Below are 16,573 nucleotides of genomic sequence, written 5' to 3' on the forward strand. Positions count from 1 at the left end.
GGCAGATATGTTTGGTGATCCTAAGATAATTGCCAATTCTTTTCAACCAGGACCAAGGAGAAAGGAGGGCACCCAATATCACACCTTGAAAACAAAGTAGCTTCAACATTTGAAGAATACTTAGTAGATTCTTTAAGTTTCTATCATCATTAAAAAAAAAATCCCCACAACACTTCATGCAGGATTATTTTAATAACAAATCATCTTCATTGGTACAAATAAAATTGATATTAAGGTCACAAATGTACAAGATAGTTAATTTTATTTACTGAAAACTACCATCCCAATTTGCTAATGTCAATACATTATTCTATAGGGACAAAATTTTCAAAAAGTTCCAAACATATTTCAGACTTGCCCTCTACATAAATAGTATTTGTCAAACTTCTTCTTTCCTCAAGTAATTAAATAGGTTAACATCATGCTAAATAATCACTTAATGACATCTGTAGCTAATACTGCTTTTACATCTGCCAAGTACATTCTGAGCAAAGCAGTATTGGATTGCGTAAGTTTGTATGCTTTTTTTTTTTTATCCCAATGTTTTGTGAATGAATAAATGAAGGTATGTTAAGGTAGATTATCTTGTTTGTTAGCTTGTTACTATTTCTTGATGGCTACAATATTTATCCATCAGTCTCCTGGCAAAGCCAGGGCAATTTGTTTTTTTTTTTTTTACAATTTGCTTTACATCGCACCGACACACAGATCTTATGGCGACGATGGGATAGGAAAGGACTAGGAGTGGGAAGGAAGTAGCCATGGCCTTAATTAAGGTACAGCTCCAGCATTTGCCTGGTGTGAAAATGCAAAACCACAAAAAAACATCTTCAGGGCTGCCAACAGTGGGGTTCGAACCTACTATATTCCGAATGCAAGCTCACAGCTGCACGACACTAACCGCATGGCTCGCTCAGAATGTAGCTTCCAAAGAAGTCTGTCTTATTTATGGTTGTGACAGTAATGACTTCTGCTGAGGTATGGGTAGTGCTGAGTAATTACCATTCAGAGCAAAACTAGTGTGTCTGGATGTTATGAAACTTACTATTCTTGTGCTGCAATAGAATCTCTTGGACAATAAGGAAAGCAACAGCAATCTACCTCACTACTCATCGTGCCTTATTATGGCACCGTCATCGGTTTATGTGGTTTCCTTCTAACCACACAACCTTTGGTGATGCTTTCTGAGGATCCAACCGGTCTCCCAACTGAGGACTTAACAGACATCTGGCTTCTTGTAGTTGTCAACCTTGACTCTTCATGTTCCCTGACCTGTTCAGTTCAACGAAATTTAAGACTGAACAAGTGCATCCATAAGCAACCACACCAATCCACTAGGAATTGGTCCAGGAAATGGAATGTTCTCATGATTCCATTGTCAACTGTACTAAATAGTAAGTTCAAAAAGCTTGGTCCATAGGTGCCACATGCGTTGAGTGAAAGAAATATACTACTGCATGCTGCTATCGATGTCAGCTTGCTCATTCAACATCACACAACATGTGGACACAGATTTCTGTACTGCATCTTTACAAGACAATTAAAAAAATGGTGTGTTTACACCAATGCGAAGCAGAGGAAAGAACGGACAATTCCTTGTATGCAACTAATATCTCGAGCATAGCCAGAGCATCATCCACATAAGACCATGATCAGCACTTAATGAGACAGGAAAGGTGTAATTCACTTTGAAATACTGGAAACACAACCACAGTTGTGGCTGAACCACAACCATAGTTCAGCTCAACTATGCATTCTAAGGGAAATTCTACTGACGACATGGCATGATTCTGCAATGTGACAACACTTAACTAACCAAAAGTACAATTCATTAGCTTGGTTAGAAAATCCCACTGCACCTACACTGTTCTCCTGACTTAACACCTTCAAATTTTCACCTGTTCTGGCTTCCTGTCAACAGCCTTCTGAGAAGTTATATTCAAAACAGACATGTAACTGAAAACATGCCTCGATGAGTTATTAGTGTAGAAGTTATTACTGTAGAGGTATTGACAAGTTTGGCAGACAGTGGAGAGCAATAAAAGAGAGTATTAGTGATTGCCATGACTGGACATACAGAATGAAAGTATCTGACAATCCGTTACAAATAAAAATAAATAGAACATCACATTCATGCATTTACTTCATAAAAGTAAATATATTTTGGCGTATCAACCAACGTTACATAGATATGTATCTTTTACACACAAAAGAAAAATGTAAATTATATTTTAAAATACATACAATAAACATTAGCTATAACACACAAAAAAAAAAAGATGTAATTTTTTTAAAAAGAAAAATATTTTACAAAGATTTGTTTAAGAGGAAACTAGGATATTTTGTAGAAATTCAAACCTATTAACCTCATCAAATAAAATGAGTAACTGCAAAACATACACTACATGAAGCAAAAATTGATTAGTAGATGAAGTATTTTAAACAGATAGTAAAAGGAATATTTCATCATGGCACCCTGCAGAAGAACAGAACAAATAATTGGAACCAATCAAAATACTCTTTTATCTGACAAGTCAAATTACTGTAATCATAACTGAAATAAACTTATTTTGATTACCGGTTCAACCATCTGCTGGTAAAGTGATTGGCAGCTGCCCAGGAGGTAAACTACCTGGGGGTGTAAATCAGCTGGTACTTTGGCTTGGGTGCAACCACCTCCGTGCAAGCGCTAGGTAGCTACCCAGAGCTAGACACCGATATATGGGGTTGGCTAGACTGATTTTCAGTGACTTCTCGCTTTCGAGTGAGGTGCTATCTATCATTAGATGTATGAAGCTCATTTTGATTGTCTTATTTTCCTGTGCTTGCATCTGCTGATTATCATCAAAAAGCCTAATAAGGAGAGTCTTAAGAGTTATTGACAACGATTTATATCAAGCTTTCATGATTTTAATCTATGAACTTCAAAATCAATACCTAATTGGAATTAAAATTTCAAGATTACATTTTCTTATGCCAGTTATAAACTGTCATGTAAGGCAGCGTTTTGGAAAATATTCTGGCAGTAGATTGGTCAAGTCGCTCATTCCGTAATTGAAGGTATGCAAGTTCTCTTCATCTTTCTAATTTACATTTAAAAATTTATTTTCTTTCCCTGCCATTGTTCTTAACTCTCTTTTACACGCTTCCATATATGTATACACACACATACACACGCGCGCGCACACATGCACACATCTTCCTTATGGACTTATTGCCTTTGAGCATTCCATTGGAGCATTCTATCTGCAGGGTTCTGTGAACTGATTAAGTACCTCCATGAACCTCTATTTGCAACTAGCTCTGTAACCTCGTTTAGTTCCACATGCTTCCATTTAATGATAATGCATTTCATTCTAATGTTTAACTTTACGGAGATAAAGTTGGAAATACTGTAAATGTAAAGAACTAATCGGGGTAAATATCCATTCATAGCAAGAGGAATTCAGGAATGGAATAGTTTCCAATTTCTTTGAAATCATTTACGAGAAGACTAGGTAAACAACTGATAGGGAATCTGCTACCTGAGCGACAGTCCTACGTGCTATATGCTTTACTACTATAATAATGATTGGAATTAAGCATAACATCACTTTCTGTAAATAGCACGTATATAAATCATTTTCCTAGTAGACATAACATTGTGATAAAATATTTCAATGAAATATATTATTAAAAGAAAGTATGAAAAGAGGCATACAGATGAATACAACACTAATAATGAAAATTAGAAATATTCGGCATAATGAAAACTTGAACCTGTGTACCTCATATTATGAAGCGAGCGTGCTAGCCATTACCCTATGAGAACGCTCTGGTTAGTTGAGATACATGTACTGACTTATACCTGGAGTCTGAAAACTGAAAAATTAAAGCCCATCTGAGAATATTTCCAAACAGGTTTTGATTTTATATCTTTTTATTTCTTTGCAAAAGCTTGACATATAAAATGTGTCTCCGACGCTGTCGATGCAAGAGGCTGGTGTGACTGTTGCAACTCAAGGGAAGTGTTAACGTTCAAAATCCTGTAATACAATATCGATCACTGTTACGGTATCATGCTGTAATCAATATACTAAACTAATTTAAGCTATATGTCACCACAAATACAGCTAGTAATGTTCAGCTCTCACAACTTGCCTGGCAGGGAAAGTCTTATCAGGCCCTCGAAATGGCCGATAAATTACGCACCGGGTAACTACGATTTATTCTGTCAATAGCGCTACATGGGAGTGGTCGAAGAGAAATATCCTTTTACGCGGAGGGCAAATTACGTGCTACTTTACCCGTAGCTGGTAGAACCAGGCCTAACTCAATAGGCACATATTTCACTGCTCCTTCACAATTCAATCCATTAAATCTATCATTTCTACAATATGATAAATACCATGCATTGACTGAAAGGTCTTGCAAATTAAACACACTTGTTATGACAAGATAATTTTTGCAAACCTTGGACAAGATTCATACACAAACACTTAATTTAATCCAACTGTACATCATTTTGTAGAACTTCAGGCATCAGAATAAAACAAACTAAACTGAAACGTTTCCAAAAACACAAACTTGACAATTCCCAATCTCTAGCTTGGTGCTAACTTTTCACCGAGGCAGACAATTAGTAAAGAATGGCCTAATTACAAATTCCACTTAGCCTTTCACCACTATGTATACAAGTGAATTTTGTTAGAATTTAGATTTGGAGCTCAGTTTTGAGAACAGTTTAAAACCACCTCACTGATATGCTAGTTAACACAATTAACAAATGTTAAGAATGTGAACTATTAGGAATTCACACAAAGAATTAAAGGTTTGTCTATGACATAGGCCTACCACTGTATGGTACAAACATTTTCAATCTCCACACACTAATACACTTTAAATTGCATTTCTCTTTCTTGTCACCACAAGAGCAGGGGAATAATCTCATAATGTTATTAAGTATGCTTCTCAATCTAGATTTTAAACTAGACTCATTTCTCTGAACGACCTGACATCTTTCAGCTGGCATCTTCAGCCAAATGTTATATCAATGAGTTATCACCATTCTACGGGAACATATCTGAGTATCTTCAAATACCACTGGACTGAGCCATCACCAAGCAGCAGAAAGATATGACAGGAACTGATACCCATCCAACACTAAATTCAGGCTGTATAATAAACTACATTGCATGAGACAGCATCAGTCACGATTTTGAAGCTAAGGGAATGGGTAGTCACAAGTACCACAAAAGTAATTTAATATAATGGAATCCACCTTTTCAATACATACAAAACAGATGCACATAAATTATATTACAGCATTTTTATTATTATGAATAGTTGTCAACTCCTCTCTATAGAGTAAGCTTCCTGGCACGCTACGGCAAGGTTTCACATTCCGCTTGAACTGCGGAACCTCAGTCCTACATATCATTCTAGGACCTACATGTACACTAAAAACCACCTTCCGACGCATATAGTACAACTTTAAGATAAGAAGATTATGCCACCAGCAGTGCTCAGATTATTTCTCAGTGCTGCATTTCTCTATGAATAAGATACTTATCAAGATTTTAACGTGTTCATAAAGTTTTATCATACCAAGCACAACTTTACAGAAAGTGCCTCAACTCATGTAAAAATCTAAGACTATTACACCGCCAACGCGTAGCAAACCTCAGATATTTTATATGAATTATTTTAAATGTGTGATTATATGAATTTTACCTAGTTTGTGTGTATTGTTGCTATATGTGAATTTATTCTCTTGCTTGGTTTTATGAAAGGCTGACGACATTGATAACATGTCAAAACTGGTACCTTCATAATAATAACAAAAATGTTGTAATATAATTTATGTGCAACAGTTTTGTATGTATTGAAAAGGTGGATTCCATTATATTAAATTACTTTTGTGATTCTCAGTTCACTACGGAACGGCCATGAAGTTTTTAACTTTAGATAGTCACAAGCAATTGCAAATTAATATTGACAGTTCATATCACCCTACACACAGGATATGAAGGGAGATCAGAATCTTGAGATTTTAGGACAGGATCTTCCTTGGTCAAGAACAGCCCCACACACCTACCACCAGACTACATCACTAGTCTACTAAAGCACCACTGCCATCTGCATTACAAAAAATATTGTACCATCTTCAACCTGAGCTTGTGGAGCCAACAGAAATCCCCAGAAGGCAACTTATTCCAGAATATTCGTAATGGAAAGAAACAAATATAAAGACAGGAACGTGAATAGGTTAACCACAATGACAGGTCAGAGGATGCAGCAACAGAAAGAGGAGATAACGTCCTGTTACTTCAGTATCTCTCAACACAGAAACACAATGAATAAAAAACTGCACCTTGATGGCACACACTTAGTAGTATAGGCATTGACCATGATGCTAAGTTTTATGGTACGGTAGTTTCTTCCTACAAGCAAAACCACCTCAGCTAGTGCAAGATCTGCAGTTACCAATGCAGAATCTACAAACACGCAATACCAATCTGACAAGGGACTCCTTGTTGAAATGTCGTATGGCTTTTAGTGCCGGAATATCCCAGGAAGGGTTCAGCTCGCCAGGTCTATTTGACTCCCGCAGGCGACCTGCATGTCGTGATGAGGATGAAATGATGATAAGACAACACATACACCCAGCCCCCGTGCCACTGGAATTAACCAATTAAGGTTAAAATCCCCAACCCGGCCGGGAATCGAACCCGGGACCCTCTGAACCGAAGGCCAGTATGCTGACCGTTCAGCCAACGAGTCGGACGACTCCTTGTTAATGACATGCAATAGCTCTTTTAACATTTAAAAAAATTCATTCCATTAACCATCAGAAGCCCAGTCCAGAGCGAAGAAAAATGACTGGGAGGATTTGTCGCGCTGACTACGTGTCACCTTGTAATCTGCAGGCCTTTAGACCGAGCAGCAGTCGCTTTGTAGGCCAAGGTTCATCAGGGCTATAATGCTATGGGTTTTGTTTTGACAACCAACAGCACCTCGTATATTCCAAGAAAATTTACCTTTCCTACGCCATGCATCAAGTCATCAAAGAATTTGTGCCAAAACTGAGCAGAGCAGTAAAAGTTAATTCACAAAACTGGATGACCTTTATTACAATGCTCAAATTCTCAGTACAACACCCAACACACCATTCCAACTGGCCTCAACATAAAATGGATCTATTAGCACTGAAACCATTCTCTCTTCAATTTACAGCAGGGCTGATGTCACTTGACTTAATTTATTAATAATAAATTTATTGCAACCAAATGGACTTAATTAATTGTTAGAAGTATGACCAAGATGTGACAGAGCTACGATATCCAGAAGGCATGCTTAGGTATGACAAAAAAAAATAGGCCTAGAAAAATTATATGAAACTATACATGAAGTAGCAAGAGATCCTTCCTTTATGCTTGCCAGGATTACACCTGCCTGCCCTAAACAACACTCACAACTTTCCTAACCTCTCCAAAGGAGCTTGCATCATTTCTAACAACAGGGCTGCCACATTGAGTGAAAGTAAGAAAACCGTGCAGTTTGTAATTGTCCAGGCCAATATCTCACACAGAAACACTCCCTCCAAGATGCTCTTTACTATGACCAACTGTCCAACTGGCAAGAAATAAAATCATTCCATAGTTGTGCAGATAATGCACTAACATTGGTAAACCTTGTTTAGTGTATTCTGACATCTGCTAAGACATGCCAACTTTGATTTCTAATTTGTCTTTTGCCTTCTGGATATTGTAGTTGTACCAGGCAGTTATGTAGCGCATACCTATCTCCGAAATGTCACTGTAATATTTGTCCCAAATGGAACATAATAATTCCTTTTACAGAAATGAAATGAAAAATCTGCGGTAAATTAAGAAACACCGTCAATACCAGAGAAATATGTATCCTTACTTACGGGCTATAGACAGGACTCCCTTATGTTGTATTCCGCTGCTCGTGCCATCTTTTGTTTCTTTCTTGAAGTCCATGGCTAGCACCGACGAATGGGAGTGCTATGTCTGTGAATTCTCATTATCTTTATACATGACTAGCGCGGGTAGTTCAAACAGCAAAATAGCATGATCCCTGGACCAATAAGTTTATGATTTAATGAATGAGTTAGGCACAAAAACGAATTAGCAACATGAAGAAAACGACACCTAATTAATGCAAACAACTTCAGTGAGCAAAGACATCACACACGAAAGTGTTAGACAAACAAAACACATAGCCTACGGAAACGCTGCGATGTAGCAGAAAAAAAAAAAAAGTTGTAAGGTAGTCAAGTATGTATCCGTATCATTCTCTGCAAGAAAAATATTTCATACTATTCCTTAATTTAGGCCTACTGCAGATTTTTGACTTTATGTGTATAAAGGCAATTATTAGGTTCCATTTGGGACAAATATTACAGTGACATTTCGTAGATAGCTATGCGCTACGTAACCGTACCAGGCATATGACACCTGCTAGACATTCAATTTGGTTGACTGGAGTAGAGTGGAGAACGTAAGCTCCAAGGCTTTGATTAACTTGCTTTGAGTTACATTAATAATAACGAGAAACTAGAGTATGTGAACAAATCCTATCCATGAAATTTCATTATAATTTTTCATGCAAATTAAGATTAAAATTAGCAGTAAATTAATAAATATCAATATTACCAGAAAAAATATACACATACATTTACTACATTACGAATATGAATTCTACTACATCACTGCCCTTCAGTATGTCTTTTGTTCCAGTCTTTGCTCACTTAACTTATCTGAACTCCTTTTGCTTTGCTTCATGTTACTTGGTGGGGCGACTTGTTGACTTGTGCCCGTAACTCATTAATTAATATAATTATTGGTCCAGGGATCATGCTATTTTTCTTTCAATATAACTTTTTTTGTGTTACTTTCGGTATACTTTACACCTCCATTTTTCTGTTTTAACTGCCTGCATTAGTCATGATGAACACGGAAAGTGAGAATTCACAGATATAGCACTTCCATTTACCGTGCTAGCCCTGGACCTCGAGAAGGAAACAAAAGATGAAGCGGAATGCGACAGAAGAGAGTCATGGCTACAGCGAAATAGTTGCCATATCTATATTTCTCTAGTAATAATGGTATTTAATAATTTACCGTAAATTTTACTGTTGAGTTGTGTGAAACCAATTATTTTCCTCCATTTAGGACAAAAATTATAGTGGAATTTTGTCGATATGATTTGTTAACGTAACCAACAAACTAACCTGCTGTTATAACAGTTTTTGGACAGATTTGTAAGAAAACAACCATAACAAACTGTAGCTTTAACTTAAAAGACTATCAACTGAGTGGTTTTGGAACTACATCGAGGTTTATCCATTGCTAGACTCACACACATTCCGTCAGTTTCTTGTCTATAGGAAACTTGAGTTTAAACTGGGACAATTAACAAAACCAGTGTGAGAGTAAATAAAAATGTTGATCGTCACCACCATGATTTGTACAGGATGTAAGTTTAGTGAAAAGTGGTCTCAAGCTTACTATAATGAAATGCAAGAGCCATTGCAAAAAAGGAATTATTTTCATTACCCCATAGGAATGAAGTCTGAATAAGTTATTTCACATTCATTGAAGACTAGGGCTGCATTCTAAATACTGACACAGACTAAGTTTCAAACTGATTGAAGTGAAAATATTTTGTTTTCCTCAAGACTCCAGTTTAGACCTATTAATACCTAGCTCCAAATTCTAGACTTTGTGCAATAGTTGTCATAACATTGACATCAAACCTTCTTCCTACTTGCTCTCTCCTAACTCCACTTTTCTCCACCCAATGCACTAATGGACAATGGTTTTCTTGGGCTACCACTGGAAAGAATGCAGTGTGCTAACCATGATGTGGACAAACATTACTGTCGTTCAGCTGTCGGGGAGCTGTAGGATCCCCTAATGGTTACAGTTAGTGAAAGGTTGGATTCTTGTTGACCAGAAAGCACTGTTAGTGACACAGTTGGATTAGGTTAGGTTACGGTTCTATTAGGTCACACGTAACGGTCAGTGTCAACATTTCTAATAATGAGGGTGAGATTACTGTTGTGACAAAATTACTGAGAGAGAGACTGGTTAGATTCTGCTTTACCAAAAACACTGTTAGTGGCAGGATTAAGTTAAGAGTTTAGTTAAGAACAACTTATGGCTTGTGACGGTAGTATCACCATTTATTGGCAGCTCTGACAGTGCTTGGAGTGGAGGATGCGTGGGTAGAGGAATGGAGGCAGCACATGTCAATTTTGTTACTGCACCAATTACCCTGTGCGCCAGACAAGTATACATGAGAATTACACCCACCTCTATGACAGATTGGCAATGTGCACAAAACATAGGTCTAAAGAAAATTATCTTGTCAAACATGCATTCTCTTCTTCACACAGGAACATCTTCATGTGTAGCAAAAACTTTTTACCACATGTCCACAAAAGCATGTAAAATAAGACACTAAGTTTTTTCACTTTGAAGTAATTCTGACTAGTACTTTAAATCTCATAAGTACTGGTACTTTCCTAGCATTCATAAATATTTAATTACCGAACAAAAACTATCCCCACGCCGCCCGTCAAACTTTACCTGCATCTTCTTTCAAAGTAACTGTTCTGTTGAAGACCAGCTTCATAGAGTTACTATCAGGATCAACAGAAAAGAATCCTAATCGTTCAAACTGAAACTTATCATACACATTAGCTAACTTCATGGACACATCAGCATAAGCCTGCACCACTTGAAGGGAGTCCTTATTGCAATCTGACAGGAATCCTTTGGGCACTTCATTGGGATCTTCAGGATTCTTATGCATGAACAGTCTTTCATACAGCCTAACTTCCACTTCCAGAGGATGAGAAACCCAATGGATAAATGCTTTAGGTTTCTGATTTAACACAGGCTGACAAGTCACTTTCACTTCTGCAACTTTGCCACTCAAGTCCTTGATCACCTCTGAAACAGCAATAGCATACCCAGTATGACGGAGACCCACAGGCTGGTTAGGAGTTAGTCTGCGATAGCCTTTCTCCTCTAGTTCCTTGAAGTCGCTCCTCTCAATGTACACTTCCTTATCGAATTGTACAACATGGAAGCCTTGTTGTGGATCATTAGGAAAATTAGGCACCTGCACATCACTTGATTTGGGGAATGGGAAATTGATGATAGTGATCTTCAAAGGTTCCAGAACTACCATACGCCTAGGTGCTGACAAATTAAGTGTATTTCTTACAACAGCTTCCAATTTCTGTGGATCTACAACTGACTGAGCACCAGTAACTCCCATTTCAGCACAGAAAGAATTAATAGCCTCCGGAGGGAATCCTCTTCTTCTCAAGGCTGTGAGTGTGTATAAACGAGGATCATCCCAGTCCTTCACAATACCCTCACTTATTAACTTTCCAATCTTCCGTTTTGATACAACAGTGTAATTGAGGTTCAGCCTACCATACTCCCATTGCACCGGACAGTAAATATCTAAAGCATTGCAGAGCCAGTAATATGAAGAACGTCTATTCTGAAACTCCTTTGTGCACAATGAATGGGTAATATCCTCAATGGAATCACATAGGCAATGAGTATAATCATAGGTTGGATATATACACCACTTACTTCCTGTCCTATGATGTGGCACAAATTTTATTCTATAGGCAACAGGATCCTGCTTACCCTCCTCCAAAGTGATTTTCATCCTCAGAGTAGCTTCTCCTTCATCAATTTTACCATTCTTCATGTCCTCGAACAACTGCAAATTTTCATGAATAGGTCGGTCTCTCCATGGTGATGGTGGTGGATTAAAGCCTTTCATTTCCTCCTGATTTTGATGGCATACATAGGCAAGTCCTTTCTTAATTAAAACCACTGCCCACTCATACAGCTGATCAAAATAGTCAGAAGAATGAGTGATTTTGTATGGTTTATATCCCAACCACTCAACCATATCTTTAATACCAACAAAAAACTTCTCTTCCTCTTTCTCGGGATTGGTATCATCATAACGCAAGAAACATACCCCATTATAAGCTGCAGCATAGCCAAAATTAATATTAATAGCTTTAGCATGACCAATATGCAAGATGCCGTTAGGTTCTGGAGGAAATCTAGTTCGAACTTGACCACCAGTTCTCTTCAAGTGCTCTTTCAGAAGGTTTAGGGTGTTTGGAGTCATAACATAACCCTCAGTTTTATAATTCTCTCCTGGTTTATGAAAATGGACCTTAGTCTTCATTAACTCACTAATAGTAAGCGAACTCTGAGCACCTTCAATAGTACTCGGGGAGTCATCAATATCTAGATCCTTTTTAACTGCTGCACTCTGCTTTGCAGATTTGGTCTTCTTGTCTGATTTTTGTAGTGGAACTAAATCACTTTCAGTCTTTGGTCCCAGGAGATCCAGTATTTGTAGATCAACTTCACTTTTCACTGCCTTGCCATCAGCCCACTTCAGTTGTAATCGGGCATCTTGCATTATTAGACCTGTATTGAACCGATACCTCTTCTCCAACAATTCTTCCTTATGCACTGCAATCAATTTTTCTACAACTCGTTCTATATCTTCAGGACTAACAACTATACCCACACCACATGCTTCTTCGAAGGACTTTACATCTAAAGTATCCGAAGGATGAGACAGTAGAAAATCCAAGGCAGCATCCAACCTCTGCACAGAATCTATCTTTCCACTGCAAATGTATTTAACTATAAAAGGTAGGTGATGAACGACTTGGCTTTTAATCTTCGTGGCTAGATGATACAAAAGCATCTTGCCTTCAGATGGTAATCCACCATTCTTACCGGCTTCTTTAATAGCTTTAATCAAATTGTCAGACACAAAATCATTCTTTAAAGTTTCTAAAGCCTTTTGTCGGCTAAGACCCACAGTCACAAATAATGCTATTAATTCTTCCTGATCAGGTGTCATATTTGCGCCTTCCAATACGGGTCACACACGACCGCACACGACTTCCTTGTTCACGACCACGTTCTGTTCTGTTCTGTTCGTGAAGTTGATTTGGGCTCGTTATTTCACCCAGACACAATACTGTATTATATTTGTACTAGTTCTACACACGCACACAATTTCAATAAAGTAGTACACCAATGCAGTTGACAATGTTTTCTGAGTACGAAGTACTTGAAGATTGAGGGAAGTAGACGATGCAGCAGACTCACAAATGGGTTCAAAGCACTTGAAGTAGTTCAGGAAAAGACGTATCACCTAGACAATTGAGAGTGAGGAAATACGTATAAAAGACTAGGAGATATAGGAAAAGCACAGGGACACAAGGTATACTAATCTTCACGCTAGAGTGGCCGTCTCAGCGACTTCTACAAAACATACACACCGGACCAACATATAAGGGACAAGCAGGAGAGGGCAGGGGAACGACGGAGGGGTGGATATATGTGAGAGTGTAGGACTTTGGACAGATGGAAAGAAATATCTGAGCAACGTATATGGGGGGATGTAGAGGTGGCAAAGTGACAGTGAAATCGTAAACAAAAGATGAAGAGGGGCGACAGTGTGTTGATATGAACATCAATGAAAATGTACACGCGATCGGTGGAGGGGGAGATGAGAATAAACGGTAGCTATGTGTCTTGTTTGAAGAGGAGGCGTTAGGGAGGGCGGGAGGCAAATGAGAATATGATGAAATATGTAAGTAGTGTCAATGTATTGTAGGCCGGCCACGTGGTGTAGGGGTAGCATGCCTGCCTCTCACCCGGAGGCCCCGGGTTCGATTCCCGGCCAGGTCAGGGATTTTTACCTGGACCTGAGGGCTGGTTCGAGGTCCACTCAGCCTACGTGATTAGAATTGAGTAGCTATCTGACGGTGAGATAGCGGCCCCGGTCTAGAAAGCCAAGAATAACGGCCGAGAGGATTAGTCGTGCTGACCACACGGCACCTCGTAATCTGCAGGCGTTCGGGCTGAGCAGCGGTCGCTTGGTAGGCCAAGGCCCTTCAAGGGCTGTAGTGCCATGGGGTTTGGTTTGGTTTGGTTTGGTTTGGTTTGGTTTGGTTTGGTTTGGTTTGGTTTGGTCAATGTATTGTGGGAAAGTGGGGTTAGAGTTGTAAATTAGAGTGATCTAAGAACTGATTTAAGATACGTATGATGGTGGGAGAGGGCTTGTAGACGAGACATGCAATTGACGAGGGGAGTGGATAATTGTATTGTATTAAGTTGGAGTACAGGCAGCGGCGAGGAGAGTTGTACAATGGGCATTGAAAAAAGAGATGATTGATATCAGCATCTACAGATCCACAATGGCATAGGGGATGCGGTTGTAAGCGAAATCGAAATTTATAGAGAGGTGTAAGGGAATTATTAAAGCGAAGACGTATGATATTGATGATATGACGACGAGTGTAGGTGGCGTGTTGATACCAGAAAGTAGTAGGTAGTATGGATTGGAGACTATGATAGAATTTGCCCTACACGACCACGTTGACTACGACCCACGTTCTTTGCTTGCTTGCTGATGCTTATGGGCTGTGTCTACGACATTTCACCCAGTCAATACTCTTATAAAAACACTAGTATAAATGAAACTTCAGTTCAATAATTGATGCTTGATCTTGCAAGTAGAAAACACAAAACACTATTCTTCGACCCACGTTCTTTAACTGTTTTTTGTTCTATTCTGTTCTGTTCGTGAAGTTGATTTGGGCTCGTTGCTTGCTTGCTTGCTTGCTTGCTTGCTTGCTTGCTGATGCTTATGGGCTGTGTCTACGACATTTCACCCAGTCAATACTCGCTTACTCATGTAAAAACACTAGTATAAATGAAAAATGTCAGTTCAATAATTGATGCTTGCGCTGGCAAGTAGAAAAACACAAAACACTGCACTTCACTATATCACATAACAACGCCATTTTGCTAAAGTAGCCTGTTGTCATACGGGAAACTTCCAATCTGGCAAGCACACTGCGTCTAAGGCTTCACCCACACGAAGAATCCAAAATAGCACTCACCAGTAATACACTAATGATATGAGGAATCACTCAAATGGAACCTTGAAAAGCATGAGGAATTCTCACCCTATATTACAGACAGAATTATAACACAATATTGGCTTCATCTAGAAACAAATTTAACACTCGAATAATCTCGACTGTAGGATTACAGAGCAAACAAGAAACACTGGTAGGAAAAACCTGCTTGAGTCGCTTGAGGGTAGTCAGAAGGTTTTTACGGGGGTTAGCATATAAAGAACATTCAAAGAAAATGTGGTTAGAGTCGCCATTACGGATATCTGTACCACACAAACAGTTTGTATCCTGCGTTAAATGGAAACGGGATCGATATTGTGGTGTAAGGGCATGATTAAACCGTAACCGAATGATGTTAATAATATGTCGTCTAGTATAAGATCCTCGTATAAACCAAGGTTTAACTAAAAGTGTTGGTTGTAAATGATAATAGAAGTTACCTTTGACTTGTGCAGTCTGGCGGTAGAAATTCTGCCAGTCTTGAAGCCCCTCCTGTCGGATAACAACTACATAATCAGAAGCTGGAACAATATTGTTAGTATTCGGAACAGGAAGACGAGAAGCTTGTTTTACAAAACAATCTGCTTTTTCATTACCGTCGATACCCACATGACCTGGTACCCATACTAAACTTACGGAAATACCGACGTTGTCCAGCATATATAGGAGACTCTTGACATTGTAAATATACCAATTATAGGATAACTCATACGAAACCAAAGATTGTAATGCACTCAGCGAATCCGTATAGATTGTAGCTCGCGTATATCCCTGTCGCTGAACAAAAAGTAAAGCTTGCTGTATGGCGAATAGCTCCGCCGTAAAAATCGAACAGTCACGAGGCAAACCATATTGTTCTTTAACATTTAGAGAAGGTATATAATAAGCGGAACCAACTCCATTAATGTTATTTGCCCCATCTGTAAAAATGTTTATGCTTCGTGGAATATGAGAAAATTTCACTCTTTTAACAGGACATATCTCGGTCTCCTGCAGACAAGGAACATTAGTAGAGCCATTACGCATAGACCAAATTATTTGAGGCTTAAAATAAGAAACCGGATAGGGTAAAGTATAGGGTAGTAAAGTAACACTGCGTATTAAGGTAAACTGTTTCGACTTCAATGTATTAAACGCAGGAAAAAGTACAGGCAATCTGCGTAAACCCTGGCGCCGAACAGAATAATACTCCGAGAGTAACTGTAACTTCGGAATTAAAGGATGACTTGTTAAAGAAAACTTTTTAAGTAAATATTTCGTCGCAAGTATTTTTCTACGTACTTGTAAGGGAGCTTCGCAGGCTTCAACTAAAAGGGCATTGGTAGGTGTGGACTTTAAAGCTCCAATACAGGAGCGTATTGCTTTATATTGACAAGTGTTAAGAATATTCAAGTTAGTAAAAGATGCTACGTCAAAAATATGTGATCCGTAGTCCAATATCGTCCTAATGGTGGTTTTGTACAAAGATAGCACCACAACGGGATCTGCCCCCCATTGCCTACGGGTTACGGCCTGTATGACCTGAATATACCGTTCACTCTTCGTACGCAAATATAAAAAAATGATGTTTCC

At 38.6% G+C, this 16,573-nt stretch overlaps 1 protein-coding gene across 1 annotated transcript; it reads right to left on the bottom strand.

Moving 5' to 3' along the window:
* Positions 1–659: 659 nt before the first annotated feature.
* Positions 660–13,150, bottom strand: GlnRS (Glutaminyl-tRNA synthetase). Its single transcript, XM_067143136.2, has one exon. The coding sequence runs from the start codon at positions 12,928–12,930 to the stop codon at positions 10,588–10,590; it is 2,343 nt and encodes a 780-aa protein (XP_066999237.2). The 5' UTR covers positions 12,931–13,150; the 3' UTR covers positions 660–10,587.
* Between the last annotated feature and the right edge of the window lie 3,423 nt (positions 13,151–16,573).

This window comes from Anabrus simplex, chromosome 3, assembly GCF_040414725.1.
Source record: "Anabrus simplex isolate iqAnaSimp1 chromosome 3, ASM4041472v1, whole genome shotgun sequence".
Classification (NCBI taxonomy): Eukaryota; Metazoa; Arthropoda; class Insecta; order Orthoptera; family Tettigoniidae; genus Anabrus; species Anabrus simplex.